Source organism: Pteropus medius, unplaced genomic scaffold, assembly GCF_902729225.1.
Source record: "Pteropus medius unplaced genomic scaffold, Ma_sr-lr_union100, whole genome shotgun sequence".
Classification (NCBI taxonomy): Eukaryota; Metazoa; Chordata; class Mammalia; order Chiroptera; family Pteropodidae; genus Pteropus; species Pteropus medius.
The window spans coordinates 18,835,229-18,860,853 of NW_024342473.1; the positions used below are offsets into that span (position 1 = coordinate 18,835,229).

Below are 25,625 nucleotides of genomic sequence, written 5' to 3' on the forward strand. Positions count from 1 at the left end.
CTGGAGCCCTGGTGCCTGGCACTGCTGCTCCAGTATTACACAGGAAAATTAATAATAGTACCAGGAATGCACGACAGACACATGGAGAGGTTTATGGACCACACAATACACATTAAGGGTAGGATGGACAAAACCAAGTATATGAGTCCTTTCCTCTTACTCTTAAATGTAGCTGTACATATAGCATTTTCAGCAAAGAAAAATAAAATGGAATCTGTTCAGTTTCATAAAGCTCATCATCTTATGAAGATACATGCTTGTCATCTTATTTTAATAACATTTTCTATATCAAAAATAAGAGATGGGATACTTCTTCGAAAGGTGAGTAAATAAAAGAATGTTTGAAAACAGAAAAAAGAATGAGCATATTTTTGTGTCAAGAAGATTTTGAATAGGTTGATGAAAATACAGTCTGATGGGGCCAGGCTAGACAAACTTTTAGGAATCTGAGAGCGGGGAGGATTGCAAAATCAAATGAATTTAAGCATAAGAAAGTACAAATGATGAATTCAGGGACCTAAATAATCCATATTTCTTCCCATTAAAAGAAATGGGGAGAAGGCAGAAGAAGACATATATATCAATGACAGTGAAAGAAGTCCCTGGCACCTACACAACTGAAGAAACAGTAAACACATGGTATTTCCTGAGAGCTGTATACTTTTCTAATCACTTGGTATACACTAACTGAATCCTCGTCACAACCCTATGGAGAGGATACCATTTTAAAGAGAGGACTCCTTTTTACAGATGAGCAAACTAAGACACAAAGCAGTCAGGTAATTTGCTCAAGATCACATAACTAGTAAATGGCAGAAGTTAGATTTGAACTCAAGACGGTCTGGCTCCAGAGTCATAATTGGGCCCTTAAAAAAAAAGTAGCTACTTCATTAATAAGATAGGATATAGATTTGTCCAATAAAACTTTTCAAAGAGATCTGAAATACCATCATTAGCATCATTGTGGTTTAAGGCAGGGATGGAAAGTCATAGTATAAAAATTACTGGTATTAGAACAGGTCAACATAATAGAAATCTTTGGTGGCCAACAGAACCCTGTATTGTAAAGCAGTATAATGATATAAATTTGGAAAACGTCAGTGTGACCTCATAATCTTAAAAAGATATTTTCTCCAATTCTGTCACTACTAAAATTGGCTTAACAGTAGGCATAGCACGTCAGCCCACCACCTATTCTCATGCCCAGATAGTCTTCAGTATAGTTCTTCACTAAAATGAGGCAGGACTCCTTGGAGACAAGCCAATATCAGATCTTGGGACAGGACAGAAATGAGGATAGGACTTAAACACCTTGTTGTTGTCTACCTGAGCAAAGAACTTAAGGTAGAAGAACTCTACCCAGCTGACAATTTGTGACAATTTGAGCATCAAAACAGGAGGAGGAGGAGGAGGAGGAGGAGGAAATAATTACTACAGAAACAAGGTGAGTCTAAGAAATGCCTTGTGTTCATTATGTCGTTCAAAAAGAAAGTTAATATAAAGTATACAAAAAGATAGTTTTAATAGGAAAAAAGGATGATTATAATAAGATATGTTACAACTTATATGGATTTTTAAAACTAGGAAGCCTTTATATATAAGGCAATGTAGTTTCTTTTACAGAGTATTAATTATATGTGTGTTTATAAAATGTGTTAAGTAGGAAAGAATAACAAAAGGAGTTGTAAGTCAGGTCATCCTGGGACTTCAGGGCCCACAGAAGGTGTCATACAACAGCCAGGTAAAAAGACGGGCATTAGTGGTCACACACAATTAGCAAGGAAACAACGGTCAGGTCAGCAGTTTGTAACATGATAACCAGTCGCATAGCCTAAACAGAGAAACCAAATATCCAAACTCAGTTTTATTTCCTAGGAGGTGAAATCTTTACATGGTCTAACTAAGAATGCTGAAATATTAATAAGGAATGCATACATTTTTATAATGCTAAAGTCCAGGTCAATATATCACAATGATAAGGAGTCCTAAGTTTGAAACACCCTGAAGCCACCCAAGAATCAGTGGGTACCCTACCCACGTCCTCTAACCTTAGCTCTTCAGGACAAAGAATTCTGTCTCCTTTGGATCTGAAAGATCATTACACCTGTCTGGAAAGCGCCAAAATGATGTTAAGTCTAAGAAAACTCTGAGGTAAGTAAAACAATAGCCTTTGGAAGATACAAACAACAAGAGCAGAAACAATGAAGAAATAAATTAGACTCCTGATATTTAATATTTTAGAATCGGTTAAAGTTTAAATATATAATAAGTTACATAATGACATCTTGTATATGTTTTGTCTGATGTTTAAAGTGGATGTGTGAAGTGGTCAAAAGGAATTAGCCAGACTAACTTTGTAGTGGAATTTAAATAGTTTAAGGGAATTTAATCTGTCAAATTTATAATCAATGTTTAAATGTTCAAGAAAACACTGTTTTTCAAAGTTCTGCTTATTATATATACTCAGTAGACACCACTGGTCCCACCCATATCCACTGGACACTCACCATGTCCTGACATACCACTTGTGACTCTTTCCCTGGAGTTTCTCTGACCACCAGACTTTGGTTGGCTCTGTCCAGAGCAGGCAGCATTACCACAACCCCAAGGAGCAGGCCTCAACCAATGACTGACAGGAGTTAGTGTATAAATGCCTCAGTGTTCTGACTTTTTGGAAAGGATAACTCAGAGCCAGCTGCACACATCTGCTAGAAACTGCACAGAGGTCACCTCCTCAATAAGGCACCCAGTATTGGCTTTCGTCTCTTCCCTGTTTCATTGCCCCACTCTCCTACTGGGGCATCCTGGGATCATCTCCCAAATAAACTGTGTGGACTGACATCCATATCTCAGGGTCTGGCCAACCCAAACTACAAGAAATGAACTTAAGAAATTGAGCATTAAACAAAGCACAAATGTGTATAAGGCCTTTCTCCATGCACAGTACTCCCTAGGACAATTCATAATCTACCAGTAGGAGAGCTGGCGTAACTAGCACAGCCAGGGGAAGGGGGAGCAGGCGCTGTCTTGGGTGGCCTTCTGCCTCTCCTGTCAGCATCTCTTTCCTCTCTCTTGCAACCATCCTCTCTCTAGTCCCATAAGCTTCTACCAGGTCACTCACTCTCTGACTCTCAGCTTTATTCCAAGAAGTGATTCCTACCACAGGGAGCTGCAATTTCAGAGGGCAATCTTAGAAATAGAAATGTCCATTCATAAGGCTAGAGTTGGACCCAGTGACTGTGGAGGGGAAGGTAAGGGTGGGTAGGACAAGTATCCATTCAGTCTGCTGTCAGGACACTGAGATTCTCGGGCCTTGAATGTGCTACCAGGGCCCCATGGGCCAAGAGGGACTTCTAGTTATGACTTTTGTAGGTAGCCCCTCAAAAACAGAATAAATGAAGACTCAGCTCACCACCCCTATAAACACAGTGATTAAGCACTCGAGCTTTGAACTCAGGCTTACCCATCTCTCCTGTCACCTTGGGCAGGTTCCTTAACATCCCTGAACCTCAGTTTTCCCATCTAATAATGGGGGAATATACTAAAACTCATAGGGCATCCCTCTTAATAAAAAGAGAACAACACTAACAAGTTAAGCATTATGTGCTTGGTACATGCCAGGCACTTTCTACGCATTCTCACTGCATGGTCACACACATGTGCAGTTATCATCCTCATTTTATAAGAAACTTCCCCAGGGTCATCCAGCTAATAAGAAGCAGAAGCCTGATTCCACTCTCAACTTCAATGTTATACAAAGGATATGAAAAGTAATTAACAGCGCCCAGCGAATACTGGGAGCTTGGCGAATGTCGCTTCTTCCCTGGCTCCTTACTTCCTCCTTCTCTTCCGGGCTACCTCCCACTGGGGAAAGACTACAATGAAGAGACAGACATGGAGAGATACATAGGGGCTCAGAAGGAAGAGGCTCAATGCCAAGCTCTTAATAAAGACCCTTCAGAGCAAATAGATTTTGGCTTCTTCTCCTATTAATACCTAAGCTCTTAAGATTCTTCCAACTCCATAATTTTCTTCTTTGGAACCTACACAAAATCCCTAAAATGACTTTCAAAAAGCCAGAAAGTCAGGAATATTAAAATAGCATAAAAGCTTCAGGTGTAATTAAGTCACCACTAAAACGTGTTGACTCAGTATCATAAGAGTACACTGGATTAGGAGTCTGTCTCTCAGTCTGGCTCTGAGTGATCCTGAGCAAAGCCACCTGCCTTTTCTGTGCCTCCTTTAAAAGTATTGGTTAATGCAGAGATAATAATCCTTGTCTTGCCTTTCTTAAAGTTGCTAAGAGAATCATATGAGGAATGTATGTGAACAAACTTCACAAATTATAAAGCACTACACAAATGTGGGCAATTATCAGTATTAATCAAAGCTTATCTGACTTCCTAAGAAAATTCTTAACAAGAAATATGAGAGCCAAAAAGCAGAGGTGAGCAGCAAGCTAAAATGAGGAGGGCCAAGTGGTAAAGAAAAACTAGCTGTCAGAACCTCATTTTCTGTGTTGGCAGTTAACCTTCAGTCAATTTTATAAGGCCAGGAAATGGCCATATTTTTAATTAAGTGTCAGTGGCAGGCTCAGCAACATAAAATTTAATGGTAGGGAAGACACCACCTTAAAGAAACACAGCTTCTTACCTCTCCTTCTAAGAAAGATATCTTTTCTAAAAGCTGCAATATTAAGAGCTGTTTCTGTTGCAACTTCTTCTTTAATGATTCAATCTAGAAAGAAACAAATTGAAAACTGTTAGTCAAAAATATAGAACTGTACAAGTTAATCAGCTGGAAGAGATGCCTTGCATTTTCATTTAAACAGAACCTATACCTTGGTTCTTTGTATTTCATAGAACAACAGTATTAACATGAGATGCTCCATAAGAAGGAGATTCTGTGCCCAGATAAGCTTGGGACATCAGACATGAGTATGGAGTCACCTGTCATTAGGTTTGTTTAACCTAACCTATCCACAATGATTTTCCCATATAACCCTTATTAGCATGCCTTAGGTGTCCCAGGGAACATGCTTTGGGACATGCAGATACGACTCTACATAAAATAATTATTCAGCTTAAATTTATGAGGCACCCAGCATATCAAACATTCAGCTCAGTTATTCTTACTACATTCATATTTGTTCAACCAGGTGTCAAAAATTTTGGTCTGGGGAAAGGGTCACTGTCACTAAAAGTGCTAATGAAATTCAGTAGACTGGGGACTCACGCAGCCTGGGGTAAGCAGGAAAGGCTTCCTAAAGAGAGAGACTTGAGCTGGGTTTTCACTTTTGTTTTTTTAATACACATATTCTCTCTTAGACTACTCTATTTTTCATTTACATATCATGATGTCTCCATAGACAAAAAAAAAAAAAAGCAAAAACCAGGATACTCTTACCAGCCCACATCTTGGACACTAGTAGGAACAGTGTGTAGGTTCACTCAATAACTTCTGATTTTGAAGAATGCCTTAGTTTTCCAACTATACTGTATATTAAATTTGAGCATTTGCAAAATCCTTTTAAAAAGCCCTCTCAGTGCAAAATGGCACAATTCCTATAGAAGAGAATCAAGCAATAGCAAGAAAAAGTACAAAAATACAACTGCATTTTACCCCTTGACCCAGCAATTTTAGTTCTAGGAATAGATCCCAAAGACACATGGGCCAAATACAAAATGACTTGGAAAAAGGGTTTTGATTTTTTAGAAAATACAAAGAAAACTGAACTCCATCAATTTAGTGGCTCGTTAAACAAACCATGGTACATCTTAACAATGGATGCAATATAACCTTCAAGAAAAAAGGAAAATCTCTGAAACATTAATATGGTGTATTATAAGGAATACATGGTATGCTGGCTTTGATGTAAAACAGGTAAGGACATATACATGAATATACATTTACAAAAGGAAACACTGCAAAGATAAAACAAACCTTAATTATTAAGAAATAGTTACAAAAGGGAGAAGGAGAAAATTAGATGGAGACAGAACAAGAAGAAAGACTTTTCTGATAATACTGTGTTATATAGGTTTAATTTTAAAATCACATTTTACAGATTCAAAAAATAAAATTAAACCAAAAAGGAAAAAAAGTGAATCCTAAAACAAAACAAACTGTAATAAAGGAACTTAACTGTACATAAAATTAGTGAAAAGAATTAATGCAAGTGTTGTTAGGACAAGATAATTTGACTATATTTTTCTAGTGGAATGTATTCTAAAGATAAACAGAACTGCAAAGAAATCTCTCACTAGGGAAATCATTAGTAGTAATATTGGTATTGTTATTTTGAAATTATTTAATATATTGTAGTATAATGTTTAGAATCAAGATTTTTAGCCCAAGAGAAAAATATAAGCATGAAATCAAAAAAGTAAAATGAAAGTTTACTAACTTTGAAATAAAAATATTAGTATGAACTTATAATCTTTTATTTTCTTTTGTTAAATATGTATTTCCTAACTCTGTCCACTGAGAAAAATTAAAAATAACAAAAAGCACATAATATATCCAAATTATAGTTTTCAAATACTATTCCTCATCAAAAAACACAGAATATCTTGAAAGAATTTTTTGCCCATTTCAAGGAGCAAAAAAGATACTAGATGAACCTGAAACACCTTGTTATGCCTGAAAACAAGGACATGAAGGGTCGGTCTCCCTTGAGCCAAGGATGGGACAGTTTGAACATCAAAAATAATAATAATAATAATGAATGCAATTGCGTAAAACACATGGAATTGTATGGAATACGTATATCTAAAAAATCCTAATTCTTCGAAAAACAAAACAGCAGCAACTCATTAGCCACCACTGGAAGTGACAAGGGCACAAACTCCTTATTTAGAAACTTGGCAATTTAGAAGAAAGAATAGAGCATTTATCCTGCCTTTCTTATATAAATTGCATTTTGAAATTACTAAAGGGTCCTAATTTATGAGGGAAAAAGTTAAACTTTTCAGAAGAATTCCAGTTTTAAAAAAGGGGAAAGAATGATAGATTTAGAAAAATCACCATTGTGTAATCCCTATGAAATAACTGCCTCAAGCAACCATCAAAACTGGTAAGGTACTTTACAACTGTGTTTGGGGCTTTCACCATCTGAATCTATGGTCATCCTTAGCATTACCCAAAGTGGCACAAGTGCCCCTGAAACAATACCAAATGAATCACATAGACATAGCAACGCCATGAAGTATTCTTGCCTCCCTCTACAACAGGAAAAAAGTTGAAACTGAGTCTAGTCAAGCTTCTAGAACTAATAAAGAAACAAAAATGAAATCCAGAATGTGGGAACTTTTATAGGACAACTGACTCAGTTCTTGCCATGTCACTGGGTGTGGATAAACTTGAGGCGGGGGTAGGGGAGGGTGGGCAACAGAGAGTAATGTGCTCTAGGTTAAAAGACTTTAGAAACATAACAACCAAATGTAATGGACCTCCCCTGTATTCTGATTGGAATAAAGCATCAGTAAAAAGACATTTTAAAGACATTTCAGAAAATCTTATTACAGACTGGTTATTAAATGATACCAAGGAAAAATGATTAATTTTGCTAGGTATGACAATGGCATTATGATTATATAAGAAAAAGTCCACATGTTTTAGAGATGTATAGTGAATTGTATAGAAAATATATGCAAAATGTCTGAGATTTACTTTAAAATAATTACACGGAAGAGAAAAAAAAGAGGAAGAAAAGGGGTAAGTAGAGCAAATGTAGCTAAATCTTGCTATTTGTTGAATCTGAGTAATGAATCTAGGCAGCTTCATCAATTCTTCTCTCTGTCCTAATTGCATTTGACATTTTCATTATGAAATATTTTAAATTCCACCTGGTCAAAAAATATAATCCTCTGACATGAAAAGCAAACCATACAAAACAGAATGTAATAAGAAACAGACTTAAGAAAAAAAGTCCAATAGTGATAATAAAAAATCTAACAATTAAAAACAGTAACGAGTTACCCTTTAATACCTATTAAATTTGCCCAAAACTACTGACTAAAGAAATCAGTGTTGGAAGGGCTGAGAGAGACAGCTACTCTATTCTCATGTGTTGCAAGTGGTACTATAAATTAGAATGACCCTTTGGGCAATTTAGCCATAAATATTAAGAGCCATAAAGCTGTTTGTACCCTTTGACCCACTAATCCCACTCCTGGGAATTTATCCTGAGATAATTTAGATGTAGGAAAAAAGCTGCATATACAAAGATGTTCTTGCTCCTATTATTTATAATACATAAAATAGAAATAACCTTAATATCTAGCACTAAAAAAATGGGTAATAAATTATAGAATATCAATTTGATGGAATATATTACACAAACACTAAAAATAAATATATTGCAAAATGAAAAAGTGTTTACAAAAGCCTCAAGGGATAGAAAACAAAAGTTTACAATGGTGAAGGTAAAAGCTAGAAGAGAAGTTCGATAAATGAAATCAGTCTGGAGTTGGGGTAGCATCATGGGCAAAACAAAAGTTTGTTTTGTTTAAATTTCCTTTAACTTTTATTAGGAATAATTTTCAAAAGCCACCCTTCTAGTGTTCCTTTTTCATTCCTTCCTATGGTGTTAAGATTTTTTCAAATCGACTTTTAAAATCTTTAAATGATAGGCAAAATGGGTTCTGAAATTAACTAAAAGGTTTCGAGAAGGTCAGAGGTAATATTTCATCAAATAACATAAAAAGTAGCTTCACATACACAAATTTCACCATCTCTGAAGGAATCACAGTGGTCTGTGAGTTAAGGGAAGCAAGGGATGTGGTTTAAGGACACCTTAATACACACCTCGTATGAAGATTTTCATAAAGAAATACAAGGCAGAGATGTGATCTGGAGAGCGGGGGTGGGAAATTTTGGACATTCTTAGAGGACAGAGGGTTGATGTTGGAGTGAAGAGGCACCCTGTTCTAGGGAGAAAGAACAAGCCGTGGGAAGGATTTGGGGGTGCCGAATCTTCTGATGACAAGGCTTGTGTTTTCCAGCAACCGATGCTTAAAGAAGCAATTGTGTTATTGTGCGAAATGAATGCTGTGCGTGCACATTTGCTTTCAGCCTTGAGCATCTCTTACAGAACCACCTTGCACAGTATACCCTGTGACCAGGGTTGACTTGTTCAGATTAGAAGAAAAGGACACTAAAGCAGGCCGGCAGTGTATGGCTGGCCCCTCACGCCCTTCAAGGGGTGCCAACTTGAATCCAAACTTAGTCTCCCATGGAGCCTGTCCCTGGAGCTCATTTCACACCTTCTCCTAAATGAGGCACCCAGTTTCTAAAATAAGCCGACTCTTGTGCTTCTGGGTTTTGATAACATTCTAGGTGACATCTGACTCTCAAGTCTTTGGTTCTTTTCCCACGACCACTAAATCACATATCCGTGTGGAAAAATGTTGTTATTTCTGACTGCCAACTTCAAAGAGCCTTGAAATATAGTCTCCTATAGCACCTAGCACATGATAAGCACTCAAAAAATTAGCCACTACTATGTCATTACCTGTATTTCTCCCTCCTTAGACTGTGAGCTTCTTGAGAGTAAAGACCTTGGTCATCTTTATATTCTCAGACAATAAATGAATGAATCAACGATCCATCCACCTATCTCTACAAAATCTATCTCTACAAAACTTCAGAGGCAAGATCATCTGGAACAGACTCTTGGAGGCCCTCACGAACCAAGGTGGATGTGGCCCCAAAAGCACCTCCCCAAATCAGGAGCCATCCAAAATCCAGGGTATCCTGCAGCTGGTATGTAAGCAAAATCCACCTGGCACCTTTCCTCTCATTTTTTGATGCATTTAAATTTATAAATTTGATCTTCAAGAAGTTTATGTGCTCTTCATAAAGCTACATTTAGGTCTAGCTGTCACCAGGTAGTGGTAAATGACCAAAATTACCAGGCTCAAGTCAGGGCATTAGGAAATGAGAAATTAGAAGCATTCATTTTCCAGATCTCATCTATGATATCAATACAGGAACATAATCTTATTGCAACAGTAAAACTGAAATATCAAACAGTAGACCCCCTTATAGAGCAAAAGGAAGAAACATATTTTGGTAAAATCTGGAACCTTTAACTGATGCTAATAGAATTTTTTTCTAATCTTTGTCTTCATTTGAATGTTTTTTGGTAACTCAAACTGAATATATGTCCTGCCGCCTAATTGATGATGCAGGATATTAGGTCTCTAAGACCATAGAGTGGAAGGGTCTTCAAATTTCTTAGAACTGATAATGGCTTTTCTTAACATTAGCCACAACTGAGTTACCTGCATAGGTGGTCTGAGCTAAGCAATCCCTCTTAACTGTAGCCACACACTGGAATCACTTGGGGGAAGCTTTTGACAAAATTCCAGCTTTGAGGCTCTACCCCTAGAGACGCTGAATATATCCCTCTCCTACTTAAAAACCTGAGCGAGCTTCTAATATTCCAATTCCCTAGCATGGACATTATGCCCTTCTGCTGTGGTCCCATTTTATCTCCTCAGTTTCATTTCATGCCTGTCACATCCCACAATGAACATACAGAAAAGACACTCCATGCTCTCAGCACTCCATGGACATACCTCTAGGCCTTTGTACGGCCTGGTGCCTTTGCCAGGCCTTTCCACCCTCCATCCCCTTCTCCACCAGGAAACCTCTTGCTGTCAAAAAGTACTCAACAGTCACCTCCCAGACTAGCCCAAGTCCTTCAGGCTGGCTTTGTGTCTCCCTCCTCTGTTCTACCTCAGCCCTTTGTGCAAACCCAACAGGACACGTCACTGCCACTGCCACTGCCATCCTTTGTTTACATCTTGCTCTTGTACCAGACAGTAAACCCACCTGGAATAGATGTTTAGTGTATCAATTATCTTACATAAAAGAGCAGTTCTCTGAGAAGGTGAAATCACTCTTATATCAATCAACACATTTTTATAAACTGCTTTGGAAACAGATTGCTATAGTGAAAGGATTCCCCCCAATTCATTTCAAAAAGAGCTTATATGTCAACCAGACCAAAATGAAATTGTACGAAAATTTAGTAAGGTCCCGTTACGGATTCAGAACAACTCTGGATGTTGCAAGGCTTCTCAGCTTCCTGGAGATTTTTTTTTTTTTTCCATTAGTGACAGACACGTAGGACACGAGTCATTTCATGTTAGATAATGGAATATGATACGGCCCTATAATTAGAATTATGTGATTAATACCCAACTGTTCAAGACTCATGAAACATAACTCAATATTAAGGTTGGGGACGTGGAATATAAGAAATGGAAGCAGCAAATCAGTACTAAATACTAGACAGCATTTCATACAGTTTTTTAAGAAATTGTGCTTTGGGGTCTTCTTTTACCAGTTGACTAATGTAAATATATACATATCTGAAAAATGCCTTATGTAAAACAGGAAACACACTGAAACAGAGGACAATACTAAAAGGTATGTTAAAATTGATGGTCATATTGAATTAAATTATTTAAAATCTTGTAAAGGAAAGGGAATTAGATTTTTAAAATCCAAATTAAATTTATGAATTTATTATTTTCTTTGAAATGTTTTGTTTTCATTCTAATTTTAAAAATAATCAAGTAACCAGAGGCACTTTTATTCAAAATCGGGATATGAGAGCTGTGGGGGGCGGGCAGGGGGGCGAGGGGCGGCATATACACCTACTGCAAAACTTGACACATTAAATAAATAAAGTTTCCCAACCTCTATTACCAACACCCCCACTTTGTTACCCCTTCCCGTGAACCCTCACTTTAAAAGAGTTCCTAAATTGCATTGATGAAGAAATAATTCATTTTCCCATTAAAAACTATGCCAAAGGTGAATAACTGCCAATTGAAGCTTCTAATCAAAATGAGGTAACCAGGGTTCTGAATTCTAGGTCAAAGTAAAGCTATATGACACTTTATTGTGAGCCTCTGTAGACTTTTCATGGAAAATTTATGCTGTTAGATTACTTGAAAATTTCACAGGAAGACAGCTTGAGGACTCCTCATTATTGTTGTCAAAACCTCTAGAGAGCCAGTGAATCAGTGAGCTGACTGGGGCAGCGATGGAACAGGATAAGCAAGAACCTTCTAGAGCTCACTCAGCATTTCAGTTGCCTTCTCCCTTAGCTTCCTCTTGTCCCGACAGGGCCTTATTTTCGACACAGCCTCTTATGATCTGGCAAACAGTTGTCTCCATTTCCCTCGACAAAATAGAAATCATGTTTGGTCCTCAACCATGAAAAATGAGAATAATTGGTATTTTATACTCTTCCTCTGAAAAGCTTTTTTTAAAAAAATTTTGCAACAGTTTCTCTTAATTCTATTTTAGAAGTCTTGTAATACTGTGATTTCGGTTATGTATTTTTAAAGTGCATTCTCCTTGATAAAAAGCCACCACAGTAAGAATTTAAAATAACAATAAAGTTACCCTCTTTTCCTAAAAAATAATAAAACATAGAGAAATATGACAAGATCAGAATCTGGCCTGCACTAATGCAGCATGAAAGAACAGTTTAAAAAGGACAAGGAAAATGGTACATTATCTCATTTTGCGGGGAGTGAAGGAAATGAATTAAGGCCACAACAAAACGAAACTGAAAAATTGCTAAATGAAGCTCTGAGTGGGGAAAATGAAAAAATCAATGAAGAAACGGAGGGGGAAAGGTACATTTTTCATTTTCATGATGCTTAATTGGGTTTGTAGAAATTCATTTTCAATTAATGTGTCTTGTGGCATTCAGCCAGGCTAGATATGAAGAGGGCACATATTTTAATCAATTTTTTTCTATTAAGTTTGAAGTAATATATAATAATAGAGCTATACCATTCAAAAAGATCAGTTGAAACTGGCTTCTGAGGTAAAATAATCTAATTTGGTTTGATTTCTATCATATATTAAAGATAGCCGGACTTCTCTTGAAGGAAAGGATAGCAACCCAAGTCTCCCAGGTGCCTCACCATGACCGGGCTGTATAAATACCAGGCAAGGATGAATAAACCATATTTGCAACCTGCTTGCATTCACAGGGAAAGAAGAAAGAGGGGTGCACTGGGTACCAGGGTTTTTGTTGGGTTAGTTCATTATTCTCAGAAACAACCCTAAGAGTGGCCATCTCCAGAGAGTAAAAAACTGAGGTTCCTACAGTTTCATCATCCATTCATCCCCTCAACAATCTCCTGTGATCACCTCTGCATCAGGCCCTGTGTTAGATTAGATGCTGGGAGCACAGCAGAGACCTAGGAAGCCTTGGTCTCCATCTTTAGGGAACAAACATCCTGGTGAGGAAGGCAGGCAATAAATGAAGAAAAAAATGCACAAGTAAATGCAATACAGGGTGATGTATATAGAATATAGAATGTACCTGCTGACTGCTGATGGGGTGAGGGAAAGGTTCAAATCACAAGGCTAAAGAGGGTGACCAGCTCATGCCACATCGCCCGGGACTTTCCAGGTTTTAGCGCTGGAAGTTTCATATGCCAGGAACCTTTTCATTGGCAGGCTAGCTGGGACAGCTGGTCCCCAAAGAGCTTGATGCTAAAAGGAATAAGATCTAAACCCCCATGTCTCTGATGTCAAGGCCCAGGCTCTCTTTCGCACCATACTGATGTTCAGAGGTTTGTCTCCATTGTCCCTAGGTGACAACCTATCACTGCAATACTGCCAGGAAATGAGGCAAGGCTGAGAAGAATGTTGGCAGGTGATAGCTTCTTTGACAAAAGATTTGCTGGGGTCCTAAGTCTTTAAAGCTAGTCTTTTCTCCTCTGTGTCTTTAGAAGAGGAAGGTGGAATGGAGAAGTGGGAGAGAGAATGCTCTAAACATCTCTATTCCTGTGCTTCTCTTGATGGATACAGGATCAGGGACAAAAGAACATCCACTGAACAGGAATATCCAGGGAGAAAAGTTGTTTCAGACTAATGTAATGATATAATGTATATGAGAGTACCAGCTCCACACAAAGCTGATGGGAAAAAAAAAAAAGCTCCAAAAATTCAAGTGCTCTGGCATATGGACCCTCACCTGCACTGGCCAAGGCTCTCCTGCGAGTCTCCTAGCTGTCCTTCCTGACCCTCTCCCCTCCTATTTGCCCAGTAGCCCCTGCCAGAGCCATCAATCCAGGGCTTAGATCTGATCAGGCAATAATGTCATTAAGGAATTTGAAGCAAAGTAATAAAGGACCTTTTCTTGGCTTAGGGCTGATAACCCACCACAACTGGTCTCCATCTACATTTCTAGACTCTTCATTATGATTCCCTCCTACAGCTCAGTCAAACTAGATTACTATTCTCTGAATTCGCCCTATACTGCCTGGCGTCCATGTTTTTGTTTTTTGTTTATGCTGCATCTTGTCTGGCATGTCCTTTTCCACCCATTCAATCTCTGCCTAGAAAAATCCAATCCATCCTGTAAGACCTGGTCATATATCACCTCCTCCATAAAGACTCCCCACCCACACCAGAATGAGTGAACATTTAGGGTGCTGTGCTAAGCCCTTAGCATGCAGTATGTCAGTCACTCCTCACACCTGCTTCACCCTGAAGCAGGTGTTGTATCGTCATTCCCATTCTGTTGATAAGGAAACTGTTAGAGAGGATAAAACTTGCTCAAGTTACTTTAAAGCTCAGTCATGAGCAGAGGAAGGACGCAAAGCCAGATTTAACTTACTTAAGGTCCATGAGCTTAACTATTATTGTCTACAGTTTCTGTGCCCCGGCGAACAGCTCATACCTGCCTTGAGTTTTGATAGGCTTTACTGTCAACCAGAAAGTCCTTGAAGGGCAGGAACTCACATCCATTTTTGTATTTGGTTCATAAAAGGTGCTTCTTAAGTGTTCACTGACTGACCCATAAATTGTTCACTGACTGACCCAAGGGCTTCCCATAAGTTTGACCTGGTTCCTCATCACCTCCATATCTACTCCTAAGCCCAAGGACTATATTTCTTGCAGACTTCAGCACTGGGGCAAGAGAACAGAAATATTTAAAGACAGTGACACGTAGAAAACAGCTCCAGCTTGAAAAAATTGCCATGAAAAAAAAAATCAGTGGGGCCAGAATAGACCATTCAACAAATACTTTAGAGAAACAAGCTTTACATGATGAGTGCACCTCCCCGCCTCAAAAAAAAAAAAAAAAACCACCACCAGTGGAGCCCAATCACATCAAATATACAAAAAATAAATTCTACTTGAATTATTCTTTATTTGTTCAACAAATATTTATTGAGCACCTCCTATATGCCAGTGACTATTCCAGGATTTAACAAATACAGCTAAAAAGAAAACAAACAAAAACCACTGCCCTTGGAGAGCTTACATTCTAGTGGAGATATAAATAAATAAATAAGCAAAATAGGGAAGCGTAGAATATATTACAAGATGATAGGATAGATAGTTATGGCGAAAATAGAGTAAAGAAGAGGATGGAGGGTATGAGTTGGGGAGGTATAATTAGAGACCTAAAGAGGAAAACAGAGCTCTAAAACAATTACAAAAAATATCCTTATGACAAAAAAATAAGACACACAACTCAAAAAAGATTGATAACTTTATACCAAAATTAAATACCTATATATTATGCAAGACACCATAAACAAAAAAACATTGACAAGGAGAAGATAATGGCATCCAAATATTTTTTGATAAACAATGAAGACTGATAGTACACAGAATAAGTAGGAAAAAAGATAAACAACCAAACAGAAAAATAAAAGATATGAACAGCCAATTCATAAGGTGGAAGCCTGAATGGTCAACAAGCTTACGAAAAGATGCTTAATCTCACCAGTCCTAATGAGTAGTAATCACGCTGACGCAAATTCAAATCAAAACAAAGAGATTCTATTTCACACATGGCGAAAATTATAGTCCAACAGTGCCAAGAGGTGGTGAGGATGTGGAGAAATCTGCCTTCTCACATGTGATGGGTGGAAGTATATGTATACTTTGGAGAGCAATTGGGTAATATCTAGCAAAGGTGAAACTGTGCCAACCCCAGGCTCTGGCAATTCCTTCTTAAGTATATTCCGTAGCTAGAGACATGTTGGGCATTGTTTGTAAAAGAATAAAAATTTGGAAACAAGCTAAATGTCTATCAACAGGATACATTACAATATATTCCCATAATGGACTATGAGACAGCAATTAAAATGAACTAAATGAACTAAATATATCTTTATGTAACACCATCAAAAACAAAATTGAGAAAAGGAATAAGTTACAAAGTATATACAATGAATTTTACTTATTTACATATTATAAATAAAAACTTACATACGTGTTTAAACATATAAACTAAGCTATACACTGCTAATAGATAAATATATGTATTGTAAAAGCATGTAAACATGGTCTGGATAGAGACCAAACTGCCTCTGAAGAGGGAGGGAGTGGGAAGAAGGAAAAAGATCAGAACTGGGGAGGAGTGAGTAAAAGAGAACCTGTTCTTTGTAAATTTTCTATTTAGAAAAAATCTGAAATATGCCAAAATTTTAACATTTGTCAATTCTAGAGGAGAGTACCAGGGTTTTTGTCTTTATTGTTCTCTATAATTTTCCATATTTCGACATTTTTTTCCAATTAACAAAAATTAAGCAACAAATGAATGCGGACTTTGGAATCAAAGATCTGGGTGTAGACCCAGCACCACCATCATTTGCTGAGACGGCCAGCTACTTATTTTTTAAAACTGTGAGTCTCAGGTTCCTGTGCTAAAAAAAGGGGAAAGGGCTAATAATAGCAGAGGGTTAACATGAGAGTGTGAGGTCTAGATGCATAGCCTTGAAACATGAGAAACATCCAACAGCTGAAATTGACTTGGACAGCAGTGCAGCCTCACATACTCTCTATGGCAGAACGTGGGCGCCCCGTCTCTAAGAAATATTGCAGAGCCAATTAGAAACAATCTCAAGAAAGAGAAAATGGGTTTAATGACATCTGCAAAGAAAAGACCTTCTCCCTTGAAAGGACAATTTGTATTGTGAATACACTCATCAGTGCATGTCATACAATGAACCTGCAATATTCCTTTCTATAATGCATAGGAAAAAAAGGTTCACACACATATGTGAGCTTTCTGATACTTTCTAAAAACTTTACATTTTCAATAAAGTAAGGAAGTGAATAATACAATGAAAACACTGGAATCTGAAACCATAGCATTTTCGGTTACTATAAATAAATTCTGCCTCAAACTTTTGAGTAGCACTCCTTTGGGTGGGGGCCTGATGGCTATGAGACAGAACTGCAGCAAGAGCCCAAGGCTAATGATCCAGTTAAAGGGAGAAGGAGGTGGATGACTAGAGGGGAAGTGGTGTGGGATGTAGGGCGGGAGGGATTTGAGCACTGAATTCAGGTTTGACAGGCAGAAGTCAAGTTCACAGCATATCACAATCCTGAAAGGAAAGGGTGAACAGAGGGGCACTGACAAAGGTAGAGAGGAGCAGGTGGTGGGAGGTCCAGTCAGGCTGGGATGCAGATTGAGAGGATCACCAACTAGCTTAGGATCCAGCGTCAGTTCTAGGGGGAGGTGCATGAGATGCCTGGGACATAAAATTTTGGAGGCAGAGGTACTCTCAGGCCCTTCAGACAACCTAGGCATCTCATCCACAGTCTGCACCACAAAATAAGGCCTATCTGGCCTTTAGGCACTATCTGTAGCCCAAAAGAGGGAAGAAACTCCAAGGGAGAGAGGCTTATGTGGGTGACCCATTTTCAAGTCATTGCATTCTCATTTCATACTATTTCATTTTTTGAAGCTGGGTAATGAATCTATTCCACTAGAACAAATGACAGGAACTTAGAAAAACATGAGGTCAATGAAGGTATGTATCCCTAGAAACAGGATAGGTCACGACACTAGAGTGACACCTAGACTAGCGATTCTCAAATATGACTCAAATCTCCGTAGTGGAAGTCTGGATATCCAGTGGAGTATCTGGGAATCTGCACTTAAACAGATTCATTACTAGTATGGAAAATCATTCCTCTGCTTCCTTTTCCATCCACTGCCTACTTGCTTAAGATGAGCAGAGCATCTAAAATGAAAGACCAAAGACAACTATTGACAAGAAAGCATCTACCTACATGCTTCGCCATGACAAGTAGGTGGGACTGGAGAACCACCCAACGTCTAAGTGACACTGGGCCTCTTATTGAACTCACTCCATTAGCTGAGTCTACTAGCTTACATAGGCTAATACCTCCCACTGACTATTTCTACCACTGCTGTTACTGCTACTAGTTTCCAGCAACGTTGTTAAGTTTTGATGAGATACCAGCACCTGTGACTGTCTCAAGAAGACCTCCATATAAATAAAGCAGGCATGAAGTATATTTCACTTCACTATATTTTAGCTGAATATATTTCTCTCTTCAACAGATACACTTCTCCATTTCATGAAGTTAGTTGAACTGTCTATTCAGGCAAAATGTCCATGGAGATAGAAGCCAACCAAACTTTACTTAAATATACAAGAAGAGGGCTAAGTTGACTAGTGCTGTTGATCTCCGTTCAGAGAGAACATCCACATTCTTGGGCTCCCTCCCACATACAAAGATAATCAAACTACATGGACATTTGGCTGCTTCTGTTTTTCCTGGGGTGTGATCTGGTGGGGAGCACATCCCGGAGCACTGAAGTTCTTCAAGCCTGCTTCCCATCTCCTTAGCAGGTGTCCTTGGCAGCTTTTCCATATGTAAGGCTCCATTTTCCAAGATCTTAGGACCAGCCTCCACCTGGCACTTCTTGAATTATATTTTAGTACTATTTTTCATCGCAGTTCCTTCTTTGGTGTCTAGGAACCCAAGTTTCTAAAAAGACTCTGTGGATCTTGGAGTTCTCTTGACTGCCGTGTGAGGTTGTATAAGCTGAGATTATAGTATGTAGCGTTTTCACGAATAAGAGCCCTACATGGTCAAATTTTCCTTTCAATAGCATGTCCTTCCTGTTTTGTTCATCAGCTCATCAGATACATGCCACCTCTTCCCAGCAGAGAGAATGCAAGTGTTCTTCTAATCACCAAGAATAAAAGGAATCACTTCTGACCAGGGCAGGCTACCATTTTATCATCTTCCAAAGAGTCGGAGACTAAATCTGGAGAAGAGCTCGTGTGACATGATCTGGAAATAGTTCAATTGAGTGGATTAGGGTTGTGGGCTCAGTGCTATGGCTCCTTTCCCCTACCCCCATTCAGCTAATAATCAGTGATGGAGATTACTCTGAATCCTCTAAACACAAGGCAACTGGCAAAAACGTACTTTTGTGTTGTACATTTCAGCATACCACACCATAGTTTTAAAATAAAATGCGTGCTAACAAATGGCTGATCCATTTAAAATGGAAGGTTCTTGGGATGGAGAGTATTTAAACTTTTTAAGTTGCTTTGTATATAAATATTCTACTCACAGGACTGATGGCTAAACTAGAATACAGCACAAAGCACAGAAGAGAAGAGAGAAGTTTATCGAAATATCCCATTTGACCCATAAGACTCCCAAAGGAAAGGGCAGCCCTACATATTGGTCAACAAATCAACCCCGCTACTTTTGTTTTTAATTTATTTAACCTTACTTAGGGTATACACAGCAGGAACTCACCAACCAGTAATTTTCTTTTCTCTAGCTTACTTTAAGAATACAGTATATAATAACGTAAGAGAGATGCGTTAATTGACTGTGTATGTTAGCGATAGGGCTTCGGGTCAACAATGGGCTATTAGTAGTTAAGATTTGGGGGAGTCAAAAGTTATATTCAACAGCATGGGGGGGGCTGGCTCCCCTAACCCCCCATGTTGTTCAAGGGTCAACTATACATCATCTCACTTAACTCTTACAAAAAATCCTCTCAGGTAGATGCTGTTATTAACCTCATTTTACAGACATACTGCTTCTAAAGTCCATGCTCAACACCATTTGCTAGGCCACCTTTCATTACATACCCACGAAGGTCTCTAATCATACTTCTCCCAGGTCTCTAAATACATGGGAGGCATGAAGAGTCAGGGCCTGGGAGTTAAGTTATGGGGACTTGAAAAAAGAGAATTCCTACTTGGCCGAATGGCTCAAGAGCCAGGAACCAGCAACTCACACCTCAGCTCTTGGAAGTTACTCATCATCTATTCTCCCTGATCCAGTTTGTCTCCTCAGAAAACTGTTGCATTATAGTAAGAGAATCACTCTTTAAACATTTAAGAGATGATAATTAAATACTTTCAAAACAATTTCTTAAAAATTGCAAAAATATCCTGCTTTGTCTTAAACTTGAGAAGTAGTCATTGTTAATACTATTATTTCGACAAGGTGTCATGTTCTTCTCTTTAGAAGGAAGAACAGTGTGGCCAAATGTAAGGTCTTCTGTGTAGACAGGAGTACATAATTTAAATCAGGGTGAGGGCAGACAACATGCACACACAAGCACTGTGGGAAGAGGACACGTGAGAACCACTTCTGGTCTCTTTGTTACTGGTAGGTTCTCAGCTTCCACTGGAATTGGATTCTGTCCCTTCACATCTCTATTATCTGCTTATCAAGTGTGGCTAATCTACTTGCCTTAGTAAAAAGTCAAATGGACATGGGTAGCCTCTGGGAAGTTTTTGTCTGGATACCATCAGGCCAGTATAGCTATTAAGAGTGAGCTGTCTGGCTGGGACTTTCAAGAAATGCTAGATCCCCTGACAGGACTTTCAGATGGTCACACACTTGGACCAGCTCTCCTGCTTCAGTGTGCCTGGTCCCTGCTGACTGGTCTCCTTGGCTTTCTTCCCTGGCTTTCTTCTGCCCCAAGATTACACCAGCTTTCCTCCTCAGGTATAACAGCTGCTGAGGGAAACTAACTGAATACATGACATGACATGAAAATCCAGCACGGAGACTCATGAATCCAAGAATCCAGAGCATCAGCTCTTCAATCCTGGCTGAAGAGTAGAATCCTGTGGAGCCTGAAAAACCAACCACAAAAACGCCAATACCCAGGCCCTCCTTCCTACCCCTATCTGTCAGGTTCTGGCATTTTTAAAAAACTTCCTAGTGATTCTAATGTGCAGCCTGCATGGAGAAGCACTAATAAGAAAACAAATTCCTCTCACCTTTGTACTCATTAAACATCTAAATTATAAAAGAGGCTGGGGCATGCAATTGCTTTCCACAAAAGAAAATTCTGAAGAAATAATGCTTCTTCTGAAACGGAAAGGAAACCTCTTCAGACACTTTCTCTTGGAAGAAATATTTTACCTATCGCAAATGCAGTGGGAAATCAGAAGGATGTGATAAAACAAAAGGATGTCTATGGTTGATATAGAAATAGGTAAAGGAACTCTTATTGAATTACTGTATATTCAGCTGAATAATATCACTGTTCTTGAGCAAGATGTAAATTCACCCTTTTTGAGGGCAAATAAGAATGTTTTTTCCTCCAGATGATTTTCTGTTGGCAAAAAAGCAGCTTTGGTTGGCAGGGGACTTGGCAAGCGCAGGTAAAGAGGTATGAATGACCCTGCCGACTGAAGAAACAACATGTAAAGATGTGTCAAGGTGTTCACTGCTCTGGGCCTAGGTTCCTCCCTGCCTTTTGCTCCTCCCTGATCCCCTGGCTCCTTTGATGGCAAGCTAAAGAACACAGCCTGACTGGAGGCAAAGGACCTAATCCCAACAGAAGCTTGAAGCCCAAGCTGAAGATTACTCGGGAACTCAGGTAACACCAGATAGGAACACCTACGAGTGTGGGACCACATCTGCACTGCTCCCACTGTGCACCCAGCCCTGCAGAGAGCACGTGCTGGTGATGGAAGGATGAGTAAACTTCCCCACAGTGCTATTTTTTTTCAGTCCCTCTATATTTTCTGGCAAACCCTTAAAATTCAAATAGGCCATATATAAAGCTTTTGTTGTTGCTCTTTTGTTTGCTTGTTTGTTTGTATTTTGTCAAAGCCAGAACCAGTTAGAAAAACTAGCAATGAAAGGGAGGTAATCAGTCCGAGAAGTCTACCACAAAAGGAGACTTAATTTGGTACATAGATCTAATCTAGTGGGGGTAGTTGGTCCCACACTTCACACCAGATACTTTGTGCTGTCTTTTTTCAATGAACTTGACCCCATAAGATATATGTTAATCCTTCATTTCAAAAAGGCCCATCCTGCCTCCTTCCTTCTTACATGTACAAGTCCTTACTGAAAAACACTATCCCACACAATGAAAATCAAGTCATTATTGAGCTAAAAACTGCAAAACCTAGGCTGGTTACTTTTTATTTAGTATATTATTATTATTATTTATTATTATTTAAAAATTACATTCGACGGAAGTGAAAGGAAATATATTGCCTAACATTTAAGGATTCTGAGAACCTCAATAATAATACCAGGATGTTTGGAGCTGAAAAAGGAAGCCCATCATTTTAATAAATTGAGTTTCTTCATAGACTTTATGACTGAAATGACACCAACAATGGATAAAGACTAGATTCCCAACCTTGGTGAACGTGAAGCTATTGCACTGAGAAGCTTTCAGACTTCATGTGAGGGAAGGACAACTTTTCCTAACATCTACTACATGTAAAGGCTGCCTCTATTTCTAGGGCAAATTTGTCTTAACATCTGGGTAGTTGGAGTTCACAGATACGCATACTCCTCTTCTAAATTTGAAGTTCAAGATTCCACAAGTAACTCATTCAGGAATGTGGATTATTCAAAGTTTGGTCCAAATGCCCTGAAGTGATTTAGTTATAATTTTGCTGATTTTGGTCACTAGACAAAGAAATAACGCTGAGATCACAATGACAGGCACAGCCCAGGAACAGTCTAGAATTCTTTATTTGTAGGGAGCTTCTATCTCAATTTACCTCATAAGGAACATATCTGTGGTGAAGGGCTAAATACCTTCCCAGGGCAGCCAATATTAGAAATGTTTTCTTTAGGTTAAACAGAGTTGAAATCTGTCTTTTCGTAAGTGCCACCCAGTGGTTCCAGCCTGGCCTCGTATTGCTATACAAAATAAAAATATTTTCCCTCTTCTCGTTGACTTCCCTCCCTTTTTAAGATGCTAACTCAGCTCTCAAGTCTCTCCTTGGCCATCCCGTCCCCAAGCCCTTCAATCATTCTCTGATTTGCTAGAGCTCTCAACTCCTTTCCAACTTATCTTATGAATGTGCTCTCTTTTCAATTGCCCTTTTCCATGTTTCTAACTTAAAAATAAAAAAAAAAGTATTCACACAAATGACTACATCAATTGAGATTTTCAGCCATCCTTTCGTTGTATAAGTTAACACTGTATACTGAACAAACACATTAATTATTACTCTCTGATTTAGAAAGTTTCTTAAATTTAGAATAAAAGGTCTCTTTAAGTCTCCATCCACTGCTGAAACCTAGCAGGCCCCTGAGTGAAGCTCCCTCTAATGATGCTATGCTAAAATTCAGCCTGTGATTTCATTCCAATGATTGGGTCTTCCAGACCGCATCATGAAGGCTTAGAGAAGCTTATTTGGGAGATATTAAATCACAGGTAGGAAAGCAAGGCATGGGTAGTGATATTTATATGCTTCACTATTTATATGCTCCCACTCCCTTCAAATTGGTATGTCTATTATATTTTGGAAGTAAGTTAGAAAACAGAGGATCCTACACTTCTTTGAAAATGTCCTTTTAAGAAGTATCTCTGATTTGGGTACCAATCGTAAACACAGATAATAAATGAATCAGAAGCCAACCAGTACGAGGTTTTTTGTTCACTGGTTCTCCAATATTAGATACAAAAACAATACAGATCACCACCCTGTGGTGAGGTGGGAGAAATGCACTGCTCCACAGTCAAAGAACCACACGCGAGAAATAGGAGCAGCCCTGCCCCAGGCTTCATGTGTGTGAAATTCAGAAGCAGAAAAACTATGCTCTGACAGCCATGGTTCACCAAGATGCTATGACAAGGTGATGCTTTTCCTTGGGAATCACATTCCTGACTTCTACCTAGCGTTGACACTGGGCAGGATCTACTCATCACTGTTTCTGGCAGTGTTCCTAGCCAGGTGTGCAAAGGGATTATGAATGAGCATCTACGGGTTCCTCATCTGAACATCTGCTCCCCGTTGCTTTATTCTACTGCTCCAAGATTCATAGGATTCAACATCACATGCTGGATTTCTTGTTTGGAAAGCAGATTTTATTTAACGTACACGTTTATCTTACACATAAGAAAAAAAAAAGTATCCCTCTGCATCCTCACAATTCTCTGACTTTAACCACATTTCACTAATTACCTCCAACATTTTTTAGATCAAAGAGATATACCTTTAAACTTCTATTTGTGAGTTATTTATTAGAAGTAGATATACTTTTAATTTTAGTATTTCATTAATAAAAGAGATAACTTTTCAGAGTAGTGCTTAATATAAGGGAAAAAAATTTTTTTTTTTCAGTTTTCCATTCACTGACAACCAGATGTTTAATTAAATTGAAACTTTTTCTTTTCTTTGCCAGTTAAGGATTAGATGCCTAGGGAATTCTTATAACCCTGTTAGTACTAACTATTCTTTTTTCTAATTGAGCAAGAAAAAATTATAATTATATGTGATTAGCTTTACCACAGCATAGAATTTCTGGTACTGAGTATCACTACAAGAAAGAGAACCAAATGATATTAAAACAGGTTAAATTTTTTTTCTTAGAGAAATATAAATGCTCAACTTACCCAGTTTTTTTTTTTTCATTTAGAAAAATAGTAAACTATGCCTAGCATATGTAAACCTATAACTTGGTTTCACGCTACATAGTTAAGGAGAGAAAGCGTGGTGGAAAAGAGAAAAGATAAAGAAGAAACAGAAGTGGGAGAAGAGAATGAGGGAAGAAGAGAGAAGAAAGAGAGAGAAACGGACAGGAAAAGGGAATGAAAGACACACACAGAAATGAAGAAAGTATAAGAGTAATAGCCAGGGAGAGGCAGGCAGAGGCGAGGAGGCCAGAGACCTGAGTTGAAGTGAACTTTTCTGTCACACACTTTGGTCCCTGAGCTGCAGACACCCATGTAGGGTATCGCTGTCCTCCAAAAGTGGGTGAACTTAAGAGCTGCTTGTCACAGCTTTCCTAACTGTAACCCTTGGATCTGGAGAAGGCCCTCTTTTAGAGGGATAATCACCAGAGGGGACATAGGAGGAAATTCCCCTCTGAGTCAAGACAGCAGCGGCTTGAACAAGTTTACTATGAGCCACAGAAAACCCAGCTGAGTCAGATCGGGCTCCAGGGCTGAAATGGCCCCAACACCGAAGCAATCCCAGACCCACACCTTTTCAAAGGGCTTACCTCCTCAACCATCTGCTTGACTTTCTTCTGCTGGCAATGCACCATGTCGTCTAGGTGTCTGATCCGTTCCCGGAGGCTGGAAGATGCCTCCTCCAGTTGCTGATACCTAACACAAATAAAAAAGAGGGCAACTGAGTCCTACACCAAAGCAGCAACACCAGTATAGAAAGTCACCTCTGGAAAGGAATGTCGCCAAGAACTAAAAAGGGAACTCCAAAATTCACCCTTCTAAATTTGCACGTATCCTAGGTGATTACCAATCGGCCACTCAGCAAGAGAAGAAACATAGGACTATTCTTCAAGTTCCCACTTGTAAGTTTTACCCTGTATAAGAATAATTA

General features: G+C 38.7%; 1 protein-coding gene across 2 annotated transcripts in view; it reads right to left on the reverse strand.

Moving 5' to 3' along the window:
* The window catches only part of MYZAP (myocardial zonula adherens protein), an 86,253-nt gene that overhangs the window by 16,580 nt on the left and 44,048 nt on the right, over positions 1–25,625 (reverse strand). The window contains exons 10-11 of one of the 2 annotated variants that reach the window (XM_039865484.1): positions 25,285–25,390; positions 4,654–4,737 (exon numbers count right to left, since the gene is read on the reverse strand). In XM_039865484.1, the coding sequence (XP_039721418.1) occupies positions 4,654–4,737; positions 25,285–25,390 (190 nt within the window). Of the gene's footprint in view, positions 1–4,653; positions 4,738–15,326; positions 19,117–25,284; positions 25,391–25,625 lie in introns of those variants that run through there. The other variant, XM_039865485.1, reaches the window with a different exon arrangement.